At 37.1% G+C, this 26,751-nt stretch overlaps 1 protein-coding gene across 3 annotated transcripts in view; it reads left to right on the top strand.

Moving 5' to 3' along the window:
• The window catches only part of FBN1 (fibrillin 1), a 192,673-nt gene that overhangs the window by 55,349 nt on the left and 110,573 nt on the right, over positions 1–26,751 (top strand). For all 3 annotated transcript variants that reach the window (XM_075207977.1, XM_075207978.1, XM_075207979.1), the window contains exons 7-8: positions 21,271–21,468; positions 24,209–24,334. In XM_075207977.1, the coding sequence (XP_075064078.1) occupies positions 21,271–21,468; positions 24,209–24,334 (324 nt within the window). The remainder of the gene's footprint in view (positions 1–21,270; positions 21,469–24,208; positions 24,335–26,751) is intronic.

A 26,751-nucleotide genomic window follows, 5' to 3' on the forward strand; every position in this document is an offset into this window, starting at 1 on the left:
GACTCCTTCTCTGTGTATGACCACAAGCCTCTTACCTCTGGTTTATGATCTGTGAACTGTCCTAGCCTTTGAGTTTCTGTAGCGTTATTTATGCCGCTCACACCTTTACCGACTTTCAAGTACTAAAGGTACAAGGACTTTTCTGCTCTTATATATATTGTTTGTATTGTGGATATTATTTGAATAAATATACGTAAAGAGTTTAAAAACCTAAAACACCCCAACATATTCTTCCATTGGGAACCCAGTGGTCGAAGTGGAAATTTAGAAGTGGTGGTATGGATAATGTAAGTGAATGGAATTTCATAGTTTTAAACTTAAAACAGTAGGAGAAGTGTCGGTATGGCATATACCAGCCCACTTCGATCACCATAAGAAATCCTACACCATCCATCCAACAGTATTAACAAGAGCATAACTATCTTATGTACTGGTAGGATCATGCTCCCTATGCTTTGAGTAACTTTCTATGACATAATTTACTTGTGAAAGAGTTTAAGCCAATTATACAGGCTCCAAATGATTACAGAAGTGTACTCTGAGATTACATGAACCAATAGGACAGCCCCACCAACAAATAATTTGCATAATGTCTAATGCAAAATAGCCGAGGTTCAATGCAGAGAGACATAGGCAGAGTCTTGAGATTAAGACTCCTTATTTACTATCAGTGTTAGTTTATTTCAATCCAGGTTGTCAGGTATACTTTATTACTGTGTTTCCAGATTCCCTGTTTGATACAGATCTACAACAATGAATTGGCGGTCTAGTTCCCTCATTAATGTGTGTTTTTTTTAAAGTAGTTTCCCTTTTAAAGTCTGGATGTCATAAACAAAGCATAATTCTTGGGATTTATATGCATTGTACAGTTTATATATGTAATCTTTTTATGTGCGGGAGGGACCCTTGAGCTGCAGACCACTCTAGGACTCTCTCTGCTCCAGATTAATGCTCTGCATGTACGAGATTCATGTGTCTGCAAACACCAATGAATCTTCAACTGGGGAAGATTTGTCTTATCCCTAGGAAAGGAGGATCACCAGGCAGATTGCCAAATCTGTAAAGATTTATTATAAGAGAGAAAAGTCAAACTTAAGTTTCATACCGTATGTAGTAAAATATGCCATTCTATGTAAGTCAACATTGTAATTAAATCAGTATTATGAGCGCTTCTGAAAAAGAGACATTGCAAAAGAATTAGTAAAGTCTGACTGTTTGGGGTGGAACATATACAGAAATAAAAATGTTTATGACTGTTTATAGTCTCATCCAAGTACAGAACATGTACTTTACATTCCAGAGTACAGATAAGTGGAAACGTTCATGTACTGCACATTCATTAGGATTTATAGTTCTTTTTGTATTTTCTTTTCTTTTCTTTGTGTAATTTGAATATATGAGCTTTATTTCATACAGAGGTGTGTTTGAGACTACCGACTTCCCAAAGGGAAGTGCTAGGGAGTCTGAAAGGGGAGCTAACTGACACACAATTGGGGAAATTGATATAGATATTTAGTTAGGGGAAGTTAACGGATTCTGCAGCAGCAGAGCCAATGAGAGCCACATTGCAGATCATCATTATCATCAAGGGGAGTCTACAGATTTTGGCCACTCTTCCACACAGATCCACCAATACAGGCCAGTGAACTTCAGCTTTGCCGGTGCACGCCAACATTTTAAAGCTAAGGGGTCTTCTATTTAAATAGTGGTAAAGAACCAAACTGCCAGCGTAATATGCCGGCAAATGCCCTTTCACTGCTTTTTGTTATTTATCAAAGGGGTAATGGTGTCCCATAGACCTCTATGGGGACAGCAGCATTTGACCATTTATTAAGCTGTGAAAAGCATCTCTGGCGTTCCTGGATCCCGCATGGGGCAAGCGCTATGCGCATGCAGGTGAGGAGGGGGTCAATACCAGGGCTCCCAAATCAGCCCTGGCATAGTAAATTGCAGTGATTTTTCTTTATGTACTGCTGTGATTTGCAGCATTACAGTGAGGGCTGCTTTGTTGGGATAAAAAATAGCAGATAGGTGGTACCACACAGAAACTTAACTTCCCACAAAACACACTTGAAGTACGCTACCCCAGATAAAGTCCTAACGGTTAGGACTTTATTTGTTCCTTTGGTTAGGACCTAACCAAAGGAACAAATAATAACAGCTTACTTGTAGTGGAGAAAGGTTAGATTTGAAGGAACCAAGCTTTAGAGCCACACTTCATAATTAATAAGATCACCAAACCGTATGGTCCAGTTAACTCATAGTTGAGGCATCCTACTCTTTTCTATTTATATATGATAGGATTATAACCAACTGAACTTATTTTTAGATGGAGAGTGTTATAAGTCATGTATAGTAAGAGATACTCTAAATTTTATTTGATTTAAATAGACTTGGTCAATGACACTTGTCTATGTATATTTGTACAAAACTGTACAATGCCTTTTAGAAAATGTCTGTTTGATGCTATTCCTCTCCATAGCTATATATATATATATATATATATATATATATATATATATATATATATATATATATATATATATAATACATGGTACATAACAGTGATTATTGTAGTTATAATTCATTATTCCAAGTAATCATTTATTTAGTATAATTATATTGAAATTCCCCTTCATCCAAAACCTTCCCTTACTTTGTTCCCTAGTTACAAAAGTCACACTTCTAAAAGAGTCAGGTTTCTTGGAATTTTGTCTTTTGCTGGGGGTTTTACCTCTGTCTACGTCAAGGTTGGCAACTATCCCTGTGGGAAGCATTACAGAGAACATCACTGCCAATAAGTCCCTGTCCAGTGTACCACACTAGCATGAACCATACAATCTACATAATAACCCTTACAGTGACCTAACATTAACCCAAGTCAAGTTTGAACCCAACCAAAAGCCCTAACTAAAGCCCAAACATAAACCTAGCTCAGGCTCTAAAACTGCCCTGAGTCCTAAAAGTTCTTTGATCTTACTCCCGAAGTTCTAAAATTGTATTTAGTCCTCACAGAGACTAATTTATACCACTGGGAACGTTTTTGCTTTAAAGAAAAGTGATACATTTTACTTTGAGATACAGTTGCAACTTTCCCCTGTTTTGGAAAGGTGACTGGGGGCCCAATAATGTGATCTTTGTAATATGTCCCATTAATGTCTTTAAGTGGAGGTCATTTTGTGCACTGAAGCAATTTGATTATGCTTAGAGTGGCTCTCCTTTTCTCAAATTACTAAATACAAGCGTCTCTAATGGACTTAATGGACTTAAAAAAACCACATAGTAAATTGTGTGGAAAGAAGATCAGCATGGTAACGTCATCTATCTTCATCTGCTTCCATAAGAATCCTCTGTAAATATTTGTGCATTGTTGCTACAGCTGAGTAATGACATTCATATCCAGAGAATGTATTTACTTGCATGTAACAAATGGTTACTATCACAGCGATGTCTATGAGATGATTTACATAGTGCTACAGTAGCTATGTGCGCACTCACAGAACTGTTGAAAATGTAACATTCTTTTCTGCCACCCATCACTGTGAAGCATCTGGTCATTTGTAATTACCTAATCTGTAGTACATCATTGTTTGGATGCATTGCTATGCTGGAGAAAGATAATTCTTGGACAGTAATCCTTAGGACAGATGTGGTGTGCTGGCTGCAGGATGCACATGTATCCCGTCACATTGCTGCTCTATGAAGACTGGCCGCTTGGGTCTTTTCTCTTTTTTTTTTGCCATCCTATCTTATGCTCTCACTTTTTACGTTGATGTAAAGACATATTTAAATACATTACTTTTGTAATGATATCCCAAACCAAGCATTACACACCATATGCATTACTTATGTATTATGATAAGTCCACAATACTGACTGATGTTTTCATTTTATGTCCAAGGGTCGATTACTCATATCCGTCGATGCAAATATCCAGAAATATATGGATATGTTTTGACTGGGGAATTATAGTAAAGTCAAATGTGCCTTATTTAAAATGAGTATATATTTTGCTCAAATGTTCAGTAAAATCTATTGACAAATGTCAAAATAATGGAAACTTTATTTGTCTGAATATTGACATTTATTAGCATTCTACTTTCAGCTCAGGTAAGATTCACGATCACCATAGATTGAATTTCTGAATAGAGTTCTGCAAAAGTTCTACTAGTCAAAAGAACCAATTAGTCAGCTTAAAGGTATTTAAGAATAATCTTGTTCAATCTTATTTAATTATAACCTTATTTAGGTATATTTTCACTTTAAACCACTCTGCTTGTCTTTTTTTTAAGTTATTGCGTAAGGTGTTTTAAGGAAATATATTATGCAGACTAAGCAGATATAGAAATATTTCTACTAAAAAGGTAAGGAGTATATATATATACATGCACATATGAATGATCTGAGTAAATCGCCACTATATGTATATATATATACAAGTTAACCCGTGCATGATACTCATGCATTCTAGTCAAATCAAGCTACTTAAGGTGTTAAAAAGGTTCTTGTCATGCATTTGGGCCATAGCCCAGGCCTCAACCACCAACCACTCCCCACTGTCACCCCCGGCAACCACCAACCACTCCCAACTGTCACTTCTCCTTCAAGAAATATATATATATTATTTTAAAATCTTTATAAACACTTTTAACAATTAACAAATTAAATTAACAAATTAAAAACATCTTAGTATACCAAATTTCAGCCCTTTCTGAATTTTTTTTCCCACACACACTAAGAATTTAGTAGGTCAGTGTATAACTCCGCCCAGCAGGTGGTGCTGCAGCTTGGTTTTATTTTTTCCACACACAGACAGACTAACACACGCCACTAGACATTTATATTATATATATATATATATATATATATATATATATATATATATATATATACACATCATCATCATCAACATTTATTTATAGAGCGCCAGCAAATTCCATAGCGCTTTACAATTGGGAACAAACATTAATAAGACAATACTGGGTAATACATACAGACAGAAAGGTAAGAGAACCCTGCTCGTAAGCTTACAATCTACAGACCATATATATATATATATATATATATATATATATATATATAAAGTGGGAAGTGATAAATAGAGTAGTTTTTTAATGGTGCCACATTACAAACAGATACAGCTGGTCCATTGCATTCCGGAATGAGAGAATCTAATGAGTAATGGAAAACAGAGATGGGCATGAGGAATTATCCTGAGTGGAATAACAATGACCACACATTGTATTCAACATTATGATATATGTAATAGAAATATTTTGTGGCATCTATTAAATTATTTTTTTCTAATAATGTTTTATGATTGTTGAAAATTTTATACATGATGGGCCTGATTCATTAAGGATCTTAAATTAAGAAGTATCTTATTTCAGTCTCCTGGACAAAACCATGTTACAATGCAAGGGGTGCAAACTAGTTTTCTGTTTTGCACATAAGTTAAATAATGACTGTTTTTTCATGTAGCAGACAAATACTTGATAGCTTATTTGTACACTGAAATTTAAAGTTGATATTTATGTGCTACATGAAAAAACAGTCAGTATTTAACTTATGTGCAAAACAGAAAACTAGTTTTCACCCCTTGCATTGTAACATGGTTTTGTCCAGGAGACTTAAATAAGATACTTCTTAATTTAAGATCCTTAATGAATCAGGTCCAATGTTTTTATCTATCCAGTGTTATACTGATAATTCATCAAATATTTAATCTTGAAAACAATGTAAATCTCTTAGAATAATAATATGTAAATCATATCAAACATTTTTAGTTATTTTGCACCCAATGTTAGTACCTGTTATTGGTGGGCTCTTACTCTGTGTGCTGAACCTTGCTTGTTCCTGAACACTGTTGATTGGATTGTCTCCTGTCCTTATTCTTGTTCCTCATCCTCTCTTGTCTTGTAATTCAGCACTTTTCCACATACTGGTTCATCCAGCCAGCCCGGCCATCCAATTGGCCAAGCCTCCCAATTCATTCTCACTGGTAACTTCACATCTTGCTGATCAGTCACAGGTTGTAGCTAAAGCTCATTGGAAGGGAACAGTTTATGATATAAACAAAACATCTGGGGTATTTTCCCTGGTATCCTGGACATTTCTGTCAGTTATTGTATTAAAGCATTATTGTTATTTTTTTACCATTTGTCTACCATCATTTGTTGGTATTGTTATTGTGTTTGTATTCTTTTAGGCTACAAGATACAATTCCTTGCTTCTTGCCTCAGTGTAACACTGTCATTAGAGCAAATGAACTGTTGGAATAGCTCACATACCAACAGCAATATCAAACCTAATATTACACTCTTTTCCTCGTGCCCGTTCAGTTGAAGTAGTGGGCAGATTCACTGGCCGCGTATTACCGCTTGTCATCCAGTCAGTACGGCTCATGTTTTATGGCTTCAGCATTACTGCCTTCAAAGATGTTGAAAGGTTGAATTACACTTACTGAGAAGTGCAATTCAGAGACGTGTTAGTATCTCGGTGTTTATTCAACTTGTCATTAACTAACCGTGTTGTTTAAAATTTGAAACCAATTAAAAACTCCAGAGCACATTACTATTTACATTAGGTATGAGTTAGTAACTTAGTTTCTGCAAACATTTTTTTTTCTTGTTTAACCTCTCATAATGTTGAGACATCAGATCCTAACTTTTGTTGGCAAATCCTCGTGGGGGTTAAGACATGCCCCCAATATATATATCAAGTCCTTACTGCTACCCCCTCGGCCTGGTTACACATTGAAACAGTGAGCTCTGTTATAAAAGGTGGAGCTGCTTGGTAGATGTCCAAAGAAAGTGAGTAATTATTGACCTAATGTACATAGCACATATTCTCTTGGTATGAAAGTTATGCTTTGCAGGCTGTGCTAGAGTTCACATCCCCTTTTTTCACATCTTTCAAAAGATTGTAAAATGCTCAGCTGCTCTATTAAAGCTCCAGCTAAACAAAGACTCAAATGCAAAAAAGCATTTGATAAATCATGTCGATCTACGCCCATAGGCCAGGAAAGCTCCGGCCCCCAGACTGACCTACATTCAGCTGTTTTAAGCAACTTCCGATTATACCTTCCTAACAGGTGACGTTTCCTTCCCGCTTCAGAGTTCATAAAATGTATAAGAGAGTATTTCCCTGAAAAGTAATTTTCTTGTAACCTCAAAACTATGTGTCTATCATTTGTATCTTATTATGAGTCATAATTTTCATTAAATTATATCTCGCGGGGGATAACTCTGTGAGAGAAGAGGAATGAATATGCTGCCTTAACTTTTCTACTTTGTACTCCAAATTTTATAAAATTGTATAGCCATTTTCCCTGCCTAATATGCTGCTAATTAATGAGTAAAAAGTGGACGTGGGTTTCAGAAACATCATAATGTCAGTTTTATAGACTATATGTAATAACCTTATGAAAGCACAGAAATAAACTTTTTAAAGAATGATAAAGGACAAAAAAAAAGACATTTTTACATCCAAATCAAAAATGTTTTATCAGATTATGGTGTAAAAAAAATTGTTGCATCAAATTTTAAGAAGGATATTGGATTATTTCTGACTTTTAAAGATTATCTCCATAGAGATTATTGTGCTCTCAGATTTCTATCATAATACATTGCTTCATTTCACATTATACCATGTGCCATTTTCACATGAACTCTCCACCCGGCACTCACTAATGACATAATATGATGAAGTCATCGCGTAGGGTTGTGCCACGACATGGGACGGAGAAATACATTTCCCATCTGTATACCTAACATGTTTCAAGTGTACAAAACGGGATTTTTTTTTTGTTATAGAAAATATGCACCTTTTCTTGTGTTTCAAAATTTTTGGGGTGTAAATTAGCAGAAAATAATCTAGCTGGCTACATACATGACTGAGCAGAGAACACTTAAATTACACAGGATAGATGCTTGTATACATTTTGGAGCTAAACTGCCAATTTTGGAAGCCACTGAAGGTACATCCTACGATATCTATATAGGAGGCTACAAAGAGGGACACTTTGGAAGAGAAAGAGAGAGTTTCCCTAGTAAAGAGAGACTGCTTGTATTTCCTTCCATATTCCCCTTTTTTATTGTTATGGATAAACTCTTCTGCTAACTCCTAAAGATGTATATTTGGCATCTAAATTTGCCATAATAACATTTACCTGGTCTAATTTTGTGATTTTTAGTGATGTGGGGTGTTAAGTACTTTTCTTAAGCTCTATATTTCCGACACCATGTTCCTCCCTAGCAGCAGCCAGCTAGTCTGGATAACGTTGGATAAAGTTGGACAGGTTTAATCACACATCTGTAGAGTTACAAACATATATATGAAGATACAAGTTATCAACACAAATCCTTTAGTGATGTATCTTCTCCTCCAGCATGTTGCCTAAACATATATCCTCAGCTAGTCTGACAAGTCATACTGTATATTGTTCTACTACATCTCATCTACAGGCTGCTTGATAGAGTTCTTATAAGGGTCTCCTGAACTTTTTAGTCTCACCAACCATTTACTGGGCTTTTTTATTATGATTTAGATAAAGAACTAACTAATAATTAAATGTTCAACTAACAGTGCAAATACATCATTTTTGAACACTAATTCCAGACTCACTAACCTATCATAGGTCCATAATCAGCCTAATGCAGCAGCCAAATACTTGCTTTTCAAGTGGACTTATGTACATTGGACCAAGACCAGAGGATTGAAGAATCCGGTGTGGCAGTCTGTGGCTGGTAACCCTCAGATCAGGCTGAAATATGTTGTTTCATCTGCTTTTTTGTGATTGGCTCTTTTCATAAAGGATATTTTTAAATGAGTGGTGTGTGTTCTTATATACAAGGACATTAAAGGTTTCATTGTCCCTTCAGGGGTGCAGCTTGGTAAAACCTCTGCGTCTTTTCTTGGTTCCATTAAAGGCAGGCAGTAAAATGTTGTTGTCTCCATGTACTAAAATCATGAAGCACTGAGCTGACCAGCCTTTATACAGGTTATCATTATGGTAGAGGTCCATACCTTTCCATCTATCCTAAAGGAATGATTATCAGCCCATTTTGGCTTGCTTAGAAGTCATACAAGAGATTGTTTTGGGAAGGGGGGGGGGCACAGTTTGTACTTCAGGATTGAATGCAGCTAAAAGCTAATTCAACCCCAAAGTAAAAATTAGGGTTTCAGGGAATTCCACAACATTAATTACTTGGGGCCTAGCATATATTTTTTACAGCCGACAAAGATTATTTTAGTAATAAGTTTAATTGGCTTCAAAGTTGCAAGTTTTGTCTGGTTTAAAAGTTTTCTGTCCATTCCTCCATATATGACCTGACCTAAAATCCTCAGAAGGACAAGGGGATTTGTTAGCAATGTAGACCATGTCAATGCATTTGCATTTTAATAAAAATATTATTTGAGAACAAATATTTGCTTTTCGTGAGTTGAATAGCAATGCACTTTTATCACAAGCCTTGTTTAAAGCTTGTGAAGACGAGAGGGAATGTGGCAATTATCAGTATAGCAGGAATATAGATAGAGAGCTATTTTACAAATTAATTAAAAGTATAGGTAAAATACAGCCTATTTCTAAATGAAAATACATGTTTGTACGAGAAAAGCACCATATTAAAATGTTTGTAATCTTTGACAGTACTGATTAAAAAGCAAATACCAGAACCAGTTAATGGTTTATAAGAGTAACAATTTTTTGCCTCAAATGAAGAGAAAATAATGTCCTTTAAAAAAGTAGAAAAAAAAAATCTATACATATCTTTGTAAAAGAAATTTATCATATTTACCCAGTGGGGGGCAACTCGCAGCCCTCAAAAAAATTATATACAACCCTCCTGTCCTGGTCCATTTACGTTGTAGCAGGTCAGCCGGTAATAGCCACCAGCTTCTCTAACCAGATAAACATTCCATTATTGGTCTATCTATCCATTATTGGTCTATCTATCTATCTATCTATCTATCTATCTATCTATCTTTCTATCTCATACTTGCCGACTTTTAAGGTAGCAAGTGCGGGAGGGACATGGTGATGCAATTACGTACAGAGGCAGAACTAGCCCGCAGTGGTCCCCAGTGCAGGAAAGCCGGGAGGAGGGAACCGGGGCCCCCGACTCTATAATCTCCATGGGCCCCGGTGCACGGTACCTGCCGCACCAATGGTAGTTCCGCCACTGATCGTGTCACTGTGGCCTTACCCCCTAATGTGCAATACTGCCATTCACTGCATAGCACAGCAGATGTGGGGCCTAAGGATGCAATTCGCTTCATTAAGCCCCGCCTCTGCCAAGATCTGGGAGGGTGTCTGCTCCTCTGAGAGCCTGATAAGAGTATGTAAGTATGATTGATCTATCTATCTTTCCCCCCTTCCTGGAGAGAAAAGAAATACTGGTTCTCTTACCGCATATGTTTCTGCCCAATAAATAACATTGACACTAAGTTGAAATTTTACTGGCCAAGTGGCAACTGATGTCTGTCTGTCCATTCAGATAAATCATTTACTTTATTTTGAGAATAAACAGTTACAGTGTACAAAAATCTTTTCAAGTGTTTCTATAAGTAAAGGTGTAAATGAATGTCATCCTCTGCTGCCCTGTTAATGTGGTATTATCCCATACCCCTAGGTGCAATAAATATATCATTCATGCATTATACCAAAGTGAAGTTTTGTAAAGTAAGACTCATGAAGGAAACGCTCTGTAAGGCCGTGTGGTGAGGCTGCCTCACTGAACCCGTATTGTAAGACCGCTGTGTGCTGACTGAGCTAAAAAAAGAAAACAAATCTAGGTAAATAAAAACAGACGCAAGCTAAGTAAAGCTATATATAAAAGATGCATTGAGCTCTCTGCAGCATCTCAAACAATGCTCTGCACAGTCTACAGACTGACACTTGTCACTGACCTTTACGCGTACACTATTGCAATATGCATGGGATAATCATGATGCAGAACTGTCATGGATGAAAAACACTGGCATTAAATGATCCTGATTTATTTATTTTTATGAATGCTGCCCTTCATCAGCTTCTGGAAAGTATCATGTTTGTATTTAAAAGTCTAATGATGTGTCTGTGCCAGATATGCATTTAACTCCATGTATAGTATGCCTGACACTATTATTGTTACAATCAAAAAGTAGCTTTAGTGTTAAATATAAAATAGCTTTAGTATTAAAGTGACTTCAAGGTCATTGTATTTTAATTAGTTACAATTTACTGGTTTTTGATGGCAAAATCAAAGTGGCCATTATCCTTTATTGCAAACCTCTTTTTAGGTTGCTCAAAATATTTTCTATAAATAGTAAGGACGTTGAACATAATTTATATTCTCTTTATGTAAGAGATATTTCCAAAGTCACATAAAAAAAAATCTCTAATAAAGTGCAATAACACCTAGCAAAGCTTGTCCTCCAAAAGGTTGGTATAGTAAGAAAGTCAAATCATAAAAGATAAAACATATCCTTTAGTTGATCATTATACACCTCCAGGTGGCAACTGGTGTTGGTTGAGTAGATGCAAATAATTAATATTCTGTGGGAATGTGGATGAGTGTCTGTATGTATTTCAAACACTTACCAGATACCACATAGTAAACCACCACTCTCTATGTAACAGTCTCATCCAGGATACCACTAAAATTCTCTGTCATTCACTAATTATCTTTTACTTTAAATGTCCTATCCTGTTTGGACTAGAACTTGGAATATTCTCCCCACTTCAAACTAATTATAAAGTTAATATAATGTTTCCTATCAAGTAAAATGTGATTGAATTACTACTGCAATGGCTCAAAACTCAAATACTTTGCAATGACATCACACCCATGTTTTAATCCATATTCTGTACAGAGCATGTCTATTAATTAGATAGCTGCAAAATGTTCATTCAGATATATGGGGCTTTAGACATCAGACATCATCTACTCCTTCTCACTTTGCTCCCTGCATAATATTATACAGGGCAAATAATGTGTTGCAAGCACAATTTTTTTTTTAGTTATATCTATTTCTCACCAGGATATGCACCTAGGGCCTGATTCATTAAGGAAAGTTAAGCAAAAAATTGAGTAAGTTTTCTTACTCAAGTTTTCTGTTACAATGCAAGGGGTGCAAACTAGTTTATTATTTTGCAGATAAGGAAAATAATGTCTGTTTTTTCATGTAGCACAGAAATACTTGATAGCTTATTTGTACACTGAAGTTTAAAGCTCATCCAGGACATGCCCTACCCCAAAAGCTCCCCCTCCAATGCAACATAGTTTTGCCTTAATTACATACTTTTGCTTAACTTTCCTTAATGAATCAGGCCCCTAATAGTGGCTTTGCTTGCCATTTTCAATTCTTTATTTTAATTGAGCCATATCATAGTACAATATATATGTAATAAAAATTCATAGCATCATTTTTGGGGGGGGGGGGGAGCCTTTGGTAGGACACCTATGAGTCCATCATCCAGACAGTTAACATATTAACAGTGCATTAGTATATTCAGACAGAGTAGCCCAGTAGTAGTAAGTTCCATAATAAAAGTAATCCAAAATAGCTTAATTACCAGTTACTTGTACAGACACCAAACACTTGATGTAAGCAGCTCTACATATGTGTGTCTGTTTAAATTCCATTTGGGGTAGCCAATTGGGGAAGCCATATTATGATATGTTAATTGAAGCTTCCATTATCTCAACGATGTTTAGATAGAGGAAGATGCCGATTACTCAAAGCTATACTTTGCTAAAATGGCCTATATATCAAAATAAATATATATAAATATCAAAATATATTGACAATAGGACTCTGTGACTTTTGTATTGCCAGCATATAGTAGAAGTTTTAGGGACTATTTTATAAATGACCGTAACATACAGTACCATGTCTAGACTTTTCCTGCTTATATGTGACTTGTGTGACAAGAGGAATATTTTGTTCTATGTTAATGTCTCCATCCTCCTTGTGATATGCTCTGATACTGTTAAAACATTACTTCGTAAGAACAAACATTATTATATATTTTAACTACTATTAATGAATACTAATATCAAAGGTGTCTGTTGGAAAACCCATGATGGCTATACTTCTCTCCCTACTCCGGCTTATCCAGTCTGTCTCTTGATGTATTTAAAATATTATATATTATATTATTAAAAAAAATGTTGGCTGTTTTATCTAGTAAAATACAGTCATAGCCATGCAGCAACTAGGTAATTAACTCTAGGGGCTAGATTTACTAAGCTGCGGGATTGAAAAAGTGGGGATGTTGCCTATATCAACCAATCAGATTCTAGCTTTCATTTATTTAGTACTTTCTACAAAATGACAGCTAGAATCTGATTGGTTGCTATAGGCAACATCCCCACTTCTTCAAACCCGCAGCTTAGTAAATCTAGCCCTAAGCCTCAAGGATTTTAATAGTTTGTCATACATGCAAACCCCTGGCCATAGGGGTGAAAGTTGAGGAGCATTAAATGAGGTGTGTCAGGAGGTATCGCCTAGGAAACCGCTATTAATCACCCACCTATGCCTCTGTTGTCCTCTAGGAGGAGACATTGGAAGGCAAATGGAAAAAACAGTAGCGATATTAGAATAAAGGATATAAAAGAAGGGTAGAGAAAAAATAAAAGTTTTAAAAGGAAGGTTCCAGTAGATGGTGTTCCTTCCCTTTTCTGATCCCTAAATACTGCACAAGTAACAATCCTGTATCACACCTCTGTCCTTCACAGCTCTACATGTCCATGTATGTGTAAATATATAGAGACATGTGAGGTCTAACAAAAACCTGCCATATGAGCTTATAATACTTAATATATCCCTGAGTCATAAATTTACCTGTCAGCCCCTTGATTTTAAACATTTCTGTATATTTGGCAGCGTGTTGGGGCTTAATGGACTCTGTAACTTTTTTGTATCAGTATATTCTAAAGTGTGTTTGTGGTAGAACTTATTAAAGAACATTGAGTAATGCCAGGTTCTAAGGCAAAATACAAATCTGATGTGTCTCATGGGTTAGCACAGATTACCAAGTAGTTACTAAGCAAAATAAACGAAAATACCAACAAAAACACCAAACCCAAATGATATTACAGCTTACGCTCCTGCATGAATAGCTTTGCCAGTTGCCTTGTCACTTACTGGGTGTAGCAGACAAATATGTGTTTGTGTCTTGTGAGCTGATTCACAAATAATGTAGATGTCCCTGAGATTGACTTTTTGTTGTCTTTTATAGATTTTCTGTTTTATAGTCATAGAGATCCTGATATTCACCCGGAATAACCTTTTGGTTAGGTTTCACCATTCATAAGTACCATCTGTGTTTCTGGGAAAGGAGTTCTCAAGTCCAGATGGAATATTAAACTAACATTTAAATGCTTCTTCATACCTCTGGTAGGGTGGTCACTTATTTTTTTTTAAGTGTTTATGTTCAATAGCTGTAAAGCAGTCATGTTCCTTATGGGAACTGTCCAGAAGTGCCAATTTGCTGATACTAATCAGCCTTGTGTTGGAAATATATAGTGTTGGAAGTACCGCTGGATACGATGGAGTATGCTTTAGGCTAAGGAAAATGTCAGTTCCTTAAGTTGTAGGTGATAAGCTTTTACTGGACTGATTTGTTTAGCTTTTCAGAGCTAAACTGTATTACTCTGGCTAGCAAAAAAATAAAAAATAAATAGAAAATCTTCTACAAATTTAACATGTTGAGCCTGTTAAAAGTTTTTATAGATTGAACTGAAAATGATACTTGTGTTCAGTGAAAGAGATAGGGAAGTAAATGAAACAGGGGTATTTATATAACCTTTAACTATGTGCAAAAATACATAAATAGATTTTGCTATAGAAATTGGTGAGAATGGTCCATTTTAATCCAAAAGGCTTTGCCACCGTTTGAACCATTATAGAGTAGATACTTTATTGTATGATAATTAGGTCATTTTTGGTAGGGGGAAAAAATAGAGCAAGTGAAATATTTTCAAATCAAATTACATTATTACTATAACATTTGTATATCAAAAATAATTTTAGTTTGATTGTAACACAATTGTAAGATGTGAGGGCCGGACCTCTTTCCTTTTCTGATTTGGATCTACCTGTTATAGTCTCCCATTTTCTCAATACTCTTTTGGTAACTTTGTATTTCTGTACGTGTTTCTTAAGATGTTAGGTGCTTTTACAAATTGTTAAGAAATAAAATAAACAATATATATAGATAAATAAATTACTACATATTAACAGTGTTAAAGGTGGTCTATGGTTCCAGATGGTTTTAGTCATTGGTAGTCCTACTACATTTTAAAGTAGATTTCTCTTGTTAGTTGCTGTGTCCCCATGTTTGAAGCGGTAGGGGATTGAATATTAGGCAGTGTCATTAGAACGGATGGAAGCCATAGACTAAAGTTAGAGTGTGGAAAGAGCAGGGTTCTCCACCAGCACATAGTAGAGATATTTGGTCCCGTCAAACCAATGCAGGAAGATTGTTGTGTCAAATGCACCACTGAGTAAAACATTTATACATCCAGCTTGTTTCTTTTTTGCATTTCAAATATTACATTTACTTGGACAACAGAACCTAATGGCCATATTAGACTCTAAGATTTTCATTAAACATCCTATAATCATTAAAAGAGTTTCTGAATTGTATCATTTGTTACAAAACTCCAACATAATTGAAAATATTTTATTGTAGACTTAACGATTCCACACAGAAAGGCTAATTTACAAACATTACATTTAGGGGCAAAATTTGCACTAAAACATAGCAGGGGTCCACCAAGGACACCTCAGTGTCAATCACTACCCTTCACTCTTGGGAAATGCCTCTACTTAAAGCTGTGTGAAGCTGACATATTCTGAAGAAGGCACTTTGCAAATATCACATCCAAGTCCAACCTCCTAACACTTTAGTACCTTCCACTTCAATAAAATATCATTTTCCTTTTATTTGGTAGAATACAGCTGCTTGTTTTCACGTGGTTTATGGCTTATATTAATCACGAGAGTTTGGGGATATGGGGACTGTATTTATTACAGGAGGTAATGATGTGTGTGAATTTTATATTACATTGTTTGGAGTGCCCCTAGAAATGTGCTTCTGCACTGAAGTGCACATGAAAAGTATAGGACAAGACCCGATCACAGCCTGCTCAGAGTAGGGGCATAATGTAAGTCTTTTGGAATAGAGGAAATCACCCTCCCCACAAATGGCACAGAATGTCCCTGGAAGTGCACTTACCTCCTTTATCTCATTACAATAATCTTGCTATGCAAAAAAAATCTTGTTTATGCATAGCAGCGAAGTAAGGTGCACCAGGTCACCTATTCCTTTCTTTAGTGGACACGTCTTAATTCCACCTAACTCCTCCACTTTTCCCAGACACTTTGCTCTGTAACCCTGTGTGCGGTTGGAAAAAGATGAACACTGGGTTACAGAGCAAAGTCCTTTTGACCTTTGAAAATGACCTCCAGAAAGAACTGTGTCCTAGAATTCTGAGCATATACAATAAGCTGATGTTTCTTTTACCCTTCTATGCTAAGCACAAACTCATCATCAAGTTGTACTAATGCTGAACAGTATTTTAATATAGATATGTTGCTATGCTCTTTGTAAATGAGCTTATGCTACACCTCTCTTAGTAACAGCAAACATAACCACAATGTTGATATCCCACTACAGTTCATTTGTTTTTTTAAGCCATTTATTTACCAAAATTTACACCGAACCAAAGCAATCAGTGAGACCTTTCCTTTCATTGTTTAACTTGCACAGATGAACGCTAACATTGCTGAAGTGATTCAGTGCAAATTGTACATCTCAATACAATGTAATGAGCCCTGCTTCATATTTCCACAAGGTTAAACATAAATGATAAAAAAAACAACCACAGTCAGTTGGCTGATCAAATTTCAGCACTTTAGTAAAATCATGTCTTTCCTCACCTTATTCCACTTCCAAGCATGTGGCGTTCATTTTACAAAAGGTTCAAAGGCTGTAACAATATACAGCAATTTCTATGTAACCTTTCTACAGTTTAATATTGTATTTGATTCTGACCCAATAGTTGCTGAACTACAGTTCTCAGCATAATCTACCAGGTGCTCGCTGACAAAGTGTCCTGGGAGATTTAATATACAGCCAACAAATGAAAGGACATGCTGGGAGTTTTAGTGTATTGCTGGTGAGTGAAACGATATGCTGGGAGTTTTAGTGTATTGCTGCTGAGTGAAAGGACATGCTGGGAGTTTTAGTGTATTGCTGGTGAGTGAAAGGACATGCTGGGAGTTTTAGTGTATTGCTGGTGAGTGAAAGGACATGCTGGGAGTTTTAGTGTATTGCTGGTGAGTGAAAGGACATGCTGGGAGTTTTAGTGTATTGCTGGTGAGTGAAAGGACATGCTGGGAGTTTAAGTGTATTGCTGGTGAGTGAAACGATATGCTGGGAGTTTTAGTGTATTACTGCTGAGTGAAACGAAATGCTGGGAGTTTTAGTGTATTGCTGCTGAGTGAAAGGACATGCTGGGAGTTTTAGTGCATTGCTGGTGAGTGAAAGGACATGCTGGGAGTTTTAGTGCATTGCTGGTGAGTGAAAGGACATGCTGGGAGTTTTAGGGCTAGATTTACTAACAGGCGTGTTTGTAAACCCGCCGACTTTCGGCGGGTTTGGCGGCGGTTTAGCCATCGCCGGATTTACTAAGGCTAAACCCGCCGTCCAAACGGCCAGAAATTATGTTTTCAAACCCGCCTCTGTATAAAGCGCCGTGGCGGTTTCAACAATGTTCAACATACAAACAGCCGGATTTACTATTAGGGGGTTTATAAAGCCGCCGGAAAACCGCCATTCAATAGACCAAAATGAAAGCGCTGCTTGTGAGCAGCGAGATTGTTCAAACAGTGTGCTGTTTCAGGTATTTAGTCAATCAGAACATAAGAGAAAGCACCTTTTGATATTTTAATCATTTGGAAAATCATTATTTATTGCTAAAGGGACAAAATAAATGTAATAATAATTTATAAAATATTTTTTTTTTATATTTTTTTTTTAAAGGGACACTGTTATAGCATTATATTTTGTAGAAAATGTGAATATATAATATTAATAACAGATTGTTAATGGTGGATATAATTATTTATGTTGCACAATTTGTCATGACATATTGTCCAAATAATGTAATAATTAAATAATTTTATCCCCTTTATATAATGAAAATTTTTTATTCCCTCATAAGATAATATTTTATTCATTTTGCCCCTTAATCAATAAATAATGATTGCCAACATAATTTAAATGTCAATGGTACTTTCTCTAATGTTCTGAATGGCAAAATAGTTCAAACAGCATATTTAAGCTATCAAGCCATTCTGAAGCAGGTATTAAAACTGTCCTGTCCTGTCTTTTGGCTGGCGGTTTTGTGGCGGTTTTGTGGCGGTTTCATCCAAACCGCCGGCGGTTTGAACAAAACCGCCGGCGGTTTAGCTTTTTCAATCCGCCACACATCGCCAGTCATTTTAAATTGAAGCCTCAAGTCGCCCTATAGTAAATCCGGCTGTTTGCAATGCAAACACGCCGGAAAACCGCCGCGATGCATGGCGGTTTGAAGCCGCCATGCATCACGCCTGATAGTAAATCTAGCCCTTAGTGTATTGCGGGTGAGTGAAAGGACATGCTGGGAGTTTTAGTGTATTCTGCTGAGTGAAAGGACATACTGGGAGTTTTAGTGTATTGCGGGTGAGTGAAAGGACATGCTGGGAGTTTTAGTGTATTGGTGCTGACTGAAAGGACATGCTGGGAGTTTTAGTGTATTGCGGGTGAGTGAAAGGACATGCTGGGAGTTTTAGTGTATTGGTGCTGACTGAAAGGACATGCTGGGAGTTTTAATGCTGAGTGAAAGGATATGCTGGGAGATTTAGTATATTACTGCTGAGTGAAAGGATATGCTGGGAGTTTTAGTATATTACTGCTGAGTGAAAGGATAGGCTGGGAGTTTTAGTGTATTGCTGGTGAGTGAAAGGATATGCTGGGAGTTTTAGTGTATTGCTGGTGAGTGAAAGGACATGCTGGGAGTTTTAGTGTATTGGTGCTGAGTAAAAGGATATGCTGGGAGTTTGAGATTAATGACAGCTGTATTCATAGAGATACCGATTTGTTGCAAATGTTTAATCCCACAGCAAGTGCACAATATAAGTCAATACTCACCTTTACATCTTATATTTTATGTTTGTAAAGAGCTTTGCGATTATATTTAGACCCTCAAATACTAAGGACGTTGGTGAACTGTGTTTCTTTCCATAAGTTTGGCTACTAATAGTACACATTTCTTTTCACACCCTAGTGTGGATACCCAATATACTTCAAGGGCGACATATATGGCCCTCCAACCTTCAAAGCGCCCACACATTACCCTTAATTTCAAGAATAAATACCCTCACATCACTCATCACAAAATATTCCTTACTTGCTTCAAAATTATGCCACTTGCTCAGAAATAGCCCTCACATGCCCCCATGTGCCACAAAGCGTCCCAACAGCACTCTGACCACCACTTGTCAGTAAATGCCCCCACAAGCCCTCAAACTCCCACAAACTCTCAGATCCCACATGTACACCAAAAGTCCCCCACATGCCATTAGACATCCCAACATGTCTAAAAATACTTAATGGCACAATCCTGGTAGGAAGGGGTTCCCATTAGACTCTGCACCCTGGATTGGTCAGTGTCAGTCCCTAGTGGCATAGTGGGCACACATCAGGGATGTTTAGTCACAGATAGTCCTGATTCTGGAAATGGGGGGACATTGGTCTGCCTTCATGCCTAATGAGTATAAAGCATAAGCATCTCAGAACAACCCTGGTATTAACTTTCTTTGACTTAAAAGCCCTCTCTAGTACTGTGGACAGGTTGGTACAGTGCTTACCAAGTTTGCCATTTACAGTATAAACTGGCAGCATTGCAGATCCTTACAGAGCACAATATTCAGATGCCAAAACCCGTTTGCCAATGTCAATGACAGTTTGTGCCCCTCACTGCCAAGTTTCCACCATTGACAACTGACATGAACAATAGTCCAGATGTTAACATTGTGTCATGGAAATAGTGGTGTTTTCTCCATTTATGGTGCATGTTTGGCAATACCGCGCTATGGTTTGTTTGTTAGGAAGGATATCTTGTTTAAATGCAGACTAATTGTTCTAAGCACTTATTAAAACAGGAAGCTTTGCCGTACCCAGCAGAAACAATTTGTAATTGGGCATCTCAACAATAAACTTTTTAATACAATACTAAACACTGCAGTTAGCGATGGTAAACATTTAATTGAAGACCTTTCTATATTAGTAACATTTTGGTGAAATGTAAAAAGGTAATGCGAGGATAAAACCTCAGAATATTCTCAGGATCATGTTGTGTAAGTTATGATTTGTAGCTGGTTACATTACCATAGACAATCATCATTACTGCAATATTACTCTGAACGCTGTTGCCAAGACTTCACAACAAATTCCTGGAACACTTTTGATGCTTGTCCTGTGACAGGTGACTCTGTCCACATTATATATTTCATTATAGCAGCATGGTGGAACAGTGGTCAGCATTGCTACCTTTTGAGGTAGCATAATTTGGTATTGGGGCCATGATTTCAATTCCAACCCAGACCCTGTCTGTGTGGAGTTTGCATGTTCTCCTTGTGTTTGTGTGAGTAAGGTAATTAGCTGGTGACTAAAATGTACCCTAGTGTTTGTGTGTGGTACGGAACTAAGACTGTAAGTTAAAATTTTGCATAGATTGATGTGAATGATTAAATATTCTCTGTACAACACTGCAATATGTTAGTGCTATATGCATAAACGATCATAATAGTAATTACAGACAGATATATAGGTTGCTAAATATTTCTTTAGTATATTGAATTATGTAGACTACATTCATTTGTGAATTGGACCTCCCTGAATATCAGACCATCCTTGTTTAGCCAGGAATTCATCTACTAGTTGCCTACTACAAGTTGCCATATTTCTCCATTCCACATCCTGTCGCTGTTTGAGATAAATACTGTACAATGCATTTCTTTTTTGCATATGATGTACATTATTAATATCTGCCACATCATTTGGGACTGTGGTCTGCCCCTAAATCATATTATCATTGATGTTACTGTCCTACAGAAAGCCATCTACAACATGAATGTGTTACTAGCTCAAGTAACTAAAGGTTTAATTTCATTGTTACAAAACCATTAAGCAGATCTTGTTTCTTAAGCACATGTTTATTATTTTATTTCCAGATTACAGGACAGGACCTTGCTTCTCTGTTGTGAGCAACCAGATGTGTCAAGGACAGCTGAGTGGTATAGTGTGCACCAAGACTCTGTGCTGCGCTACCGTTGGGAGGGCATGGGGCCACCCTTGTGAGATGTGCCCTGCCCAGCCACATCCTTGTCGTCGTGGCTTTATTCCAAACATCCGAACAGGAGCGTGTCAAGGTATGCAAAGTACATGTCATTGCTGAAACTGCTAATGTCTTAATGTTGATAGAGTTACAGTGCTTTGGACAGCCTGGCTTGTATCATGCCCCAGCCTATGCACGGAGAATGGAAAATCATTGTCTGATGCATTACCTCACGACTGACTGAGTGCATGATGTAAAAGGGAATGGTGGGGGGGGCATTAGCAACTGAGGTCAGACAGACGAGCCAAAGCATTAATGAATTTCTCCCTGCCAAGAACTCCCTTATTCCATCAGAAAAGAAGATACTTTAACATGACCTCAGATATATAGATTTAATATGGAATAAAGCTGGAAGATCATGGAATACATACCAAATGCCTGCTGTCCTTTCATTAGACAGCTGACAGATTGTTTGGTTTGAATTGAAATGACTTGTGAAAAAATGACTTATCCACCTATGTTTTCGTTTCACATTTTATTCTGCTAGAGTGTGCAGTTCAAATCATTGCATTTGCCCAGATGTTCCTCACTTATTTCTGAGCATGCCTCCTGATAGAGAGGTCTGACACAGTTTTTGGCTTTTAGTCTAATACTTCCAGCTGTATAAATTCTTTTATTGTCTGGATGTCTGGCAGGAAGCAGAAGAAAGTTAACAGAGGCAGCCATATACTAAACTGTTGAGTAATCTAACTTTCCAGCACTGTGGGGGAATTTTGTAAAGTTTTATGTAAGGTTTTTTTTTTACTGGGGCACATAAAAGACATGAGATGTATCAGCAAAGTAGAAGAAAATACAATTCAACCCAGGAATTCGTAACTTTTAATTATGTTTTTTTCCTTATCTGGTTTGTGTGAATATTGGCAGGTACAGGAAATGTAGCTCTTAATAGTTAGAAGTATCTCCTTTGGATGGTTTATGTGATACAGTTGCAGTATAGAAATTTAGGATGCTATGTGAGATACAAATAAGCCACTCCTAAAGTAGGATAGTCATCAGGGGTTTTGCACATAAGTTAAATACTGACTGTTTTTTTATGTAGCACACAAATACTTGATAACTTATTTGTACACTGAAATTTAAAGTTGATATTTGTGTGTTACATGACAAAACAGTCAGTATTTAACTTACGTGCAAAACAGAAAACTAATTTGCACTCCTTGCATTGTAACGTGGTTTTGTCCAGGAGACTGAAATAAGATACCTCTTCTTTTAAGATCCTTAATGAATCAGGCCCCAGGTTATTACCATTTACATGGCAGCGCTTGAGCCAATTCCCCACCCAGTGAGCTTTATGGCAGATACAGTAACAGCGGTTAGGTCTTGTTGTAATGACATATTATTATAGCAAATCCACTCATGCGCTGGTCTCCTTTTTAGGGTTAATCAGGTGCCTTATAGGATCACTTATACCACAGCAAATAAAATGTGAAGGTATTAGCTGTGAAAGTATTTGTCACCACCTGTGATTTCTACTAAACCAACCTCCTGCAGACACAACACTTCCCTTCAGATTTTTCCTATGCAAATGTCACGAAGATAGCTCCATAGAACGTATGTAGTGGCACATGTATAGTTTGGGCCATTACAAAAAAATAACACAGAGCAAAATTCCACTAACTGTATTTGGTGGCCTTGCCCGTTATAAAGACAACCGAATTCTCATTTGGGATTGGTGGGATCTTTGGAACGTCCTTCTACCTGTGAAGTCCATAGTCTTATTATTAGGTGTCAACCCCCAAAGCCTTCAAAACCCAGCCCAAAGACCCATGCAAATTACAAAATAAACTGTAAGCCATCTATTCAGACTGAAACAATACGTTTAATAAAATATGGCTTTCTTGGGTGTGGTATCCCCTGACTGGCCAATTTGCTCCATAATGCAACATTGTTTTTTTCATATTGTAAGCTGACATTTCCTACCCTATCTTATCTTCTACTACAAGACGTCCCCTATTTGTGTGAATTTTATACCCGGCAAATGCATATAGTAGGAAAGAAAAATTCAGACATCATTTGGCACAAGTTCAGGTGTAGCAGTTTAGAAATCACTCCCGGGTCATGTAACTTATACTAGCAACATCAATGCACCACTGACCACTCAAAAGGGCCACATTGTTCACTCACCGAGGTACAGGGGCCAAATCTTCATTGCAACTCACATATATTTTGCTGTTTTTGCTTCACTGCATTGTATTGTCCAAATCTGTTGCATACATCTAGTATTAGTAGTAAGTCATTCATTCTCAATGAGTAAATCCGAACATATTTGTGTGTCACCAGGCTATCTGTGTCATAAGAATTTAAGGGTGGCATAAAATATGTATTGATGATATAAGTTATATGCGAACAATGATGAAATGATTTTACATTGGTTTTTAAACATACCCTTTCATGAGAATTGTACTTTTTCATGGACCGTTGTGAACAGGGGCTGTATTTTTAGAAGTTTAAAATACTCTTTAGGGATGTTGGAGTCTGTTTCGGTTGCCTCAGTGCTTGAGCAAACAATACCTCTTGGACCATCCAGGTTTAATTTGCAGCAAATGTTACACTGCTGACTGGGCCCATATATCACTAAATCCTTAATGAAAGTATTCTGTTCCATGTTTCTTAATCCTCGGCGCTGGAATCATTAGAGTATTAAGCTGATCTTACATAACATTCATTTTAATGAATGGATGACTTGGCCTCTAAGAGTAATTAGGTGTAATGGATCATACTGAGGGATGTTTTTAACATTTTGATTTTTTTGTTGTTCTATTTCCTTTGGGCAGATGTGGATGAATGCCAAGCAATCCCTGGGATGTGTCAAGGAGGAAATTGCATTAATACTGTTGGATCTTTCGAGTGCAAATGCCCAGCTGGACACAAATTTAATGAAATAACACAAAAATGTGAAGGTAAGACATGTCTGATATGAACCTGTTTACTTTCTTATTTTCGATGTTGGTGAAAATTATGTGTGTTTTGTGGGTTTATAGTATTATATAGTATAATTCCTATGAATTCTTGCTCCTGATTGTATTGAAACTCTTGTTGATTGTTGTCCTGTCTTGTTTAATTTACTTAGCTTGGGTTATTTGCACATGTTTAATCGGGCAGTTGTGAGCTGGACTAAGATGGAAAGGAAACAGAGTGAGAATGGGGCTTTGGGGAGTTCATTTCATGAGGGTGGGATGGAGAAACACAGCTGCTTGGAGATCACTCTGTCATATGGTCTCACGGTGTGTTAGCGAGGTCCATGTTTCCTGCTTGCATGATCTGCTCCTAGGAGCGGCTTCTGGAAGCAGCTACAATAATGATTGCCTGGAGAGGTTCTGACTCTCTCATACTAATACTGTGTAGTGACCTAAGGGAGACAGCAGATGATTGTGTTATATATGTCTTTATAAATTATCTATGAGGACATTTTGATCATTTTGGGAGGTTTATCACCTTAGTACATAAAAACCAAACAACCAGGTCATTATTTTCAAGTAATAACCAACAAGGGTACAAGGGTAAAGTATCTGCTTTACATTTATCAACACATAAAATAAATAATTACACTTATTTTCTTTTTGTGGCAACTAGCACTGCTATCTGAAGGTGTCAATGCATTACTCTGATGGCCAGATTGGTAGCTTCAGACCAAACTTACTACAGTGAGCAGTGTATAAGACCCCATAATCACTTTTAATCCCTTCAGATAATGATCCTACCGGAACTAAGAGGATGTTTATCAGACAGGTTGGAGTATGCAGGTAGAAGATGACTTCTAACATCCTTTGTGTACATTGATTTTCTGACATTGTTAAATTGCTCCAGTGACAACACAAGTCCCCAGGTACTTGTTCCAGTGTGAAATGGCTGGAACTTATCTGGTTTGGCATCAACATGAGTAGCTGAATTGGACAAGAGTACTATGTGCGGCTAGCATTAAAATACCAACACAAAACCAGCTCTCCCAGAGGAGGGTCTGGCTAAGTGGAAAATTGCTACATGAGGGTGAGGTGAACAAGAGTGAGGTTCATGTAAAATAGGATGAAAGTGTAATTATCACAAATTCAGCTACTATTCTTAAGGTAGGATAGCACTGTACATTAGCCCAGCAGTGGAACAATGTACAGCTGGCCCCATAGAAAAATTTAGACAGGGGCCTGGAAATGCCACTCTAGCTTATTGGGCTCCACACTCTGCTACGAGCTGACACTGGGCTTCTTCTGAGCATGTGTGGACCAGCGCATGCGCTAGAATGTAGAATGCTCAGAAGAGGCAACCTCACTGATCTCTTGAGAGCAGAGCTAGCGGGTGTCAGTGATGGAGGTGTGGGTAGTAGCAGGGCATCAGAAAGGGTGGGACCCCTCAATTATGGGTCCTGCAGTGGATGCACCCACTGTAGTTTCATCAGTGCTTTGAGCACAAATTGATCCAGTAGGTTAATGCAATCATATGTTATTCATGAATATACACGTGAAATAATTAAGTTGTGGGAAATTGCATATATTATTATAAGTTAAGTGTAATTTCCTTTAAACTGTTACATTAAAATGTATAATTTTTAACTCTTAATGCACCTTAACATTGTGAATTCTGCCATTCTGTGGGCTGAATTCAGCCTATGAATTCATTAGGAACTAGTCACATCAATGATGCATGCGGTCAGGGGCAGGCAGGGCAGGGCTGGGGGCATCTGCCTCCTGGGCTGATCCCATAGTGGGCTACCCTGGACTGGGTCACTGGGCCACCTGCATTTTTTTTCCTTTAAAATGTACCTAACAGGCTGCTGAGCAGAATCTTGCCGCACAGGCTAACATATACCAGCCCTCCCCTGCGTGATTTACTTATTGACGATTGCTGAATCTGGCTATAGAGGAGTAACCAATGCCAACCTGCTATGTCTGTGGGAGGCAATTGTAATATTTGCTAGTGTAACAAATTAGAGTTATCCGTTATCAGTTCTTAAATAATGTACTTATGAATACATTTTACCAATAAGCACTATAAAATACACACAAAACCTCATGTATTTTGGAATATGACTATTTGAAAATGTTTTCTACGTGTTTCTGAAAATTATCCCTGAAAAACAACTTGATATGTTGTTTTATTTACAGATACACAAAGCGCTCTCAAACCTAGTGATTTATACTGGCAATAACTGGGGGGGGGGGAGGGGTTAAGGTGGCATTTAGTCTTGTAAATCTAACATTAAAGAACAATAACATCTTATCAAAAACTTTATGTATAATTTTTGGGCTTTTTTGAATAACATAAAATGTAATTAAAATCATGTGTTGATATTGGCTACCGATGCAGCTTGGCTGGAAGCATATAC

This window comes from Mixophyes fleayi, chromosome 4 (assembly GCF_038048845.1).
Source record: "Mixophyes fleayi isolate aMixFle1 chromosome 4, aMixFle1.hap1, whole genome shotgun sequence".
In the NCBI taxonomy this organism is placed as follows: Eukaryota; Metazoa; Chordata; class Amphibia; order Anura; family Limnodynastidae; genus Mixophyes; species Mixophyes fleayi.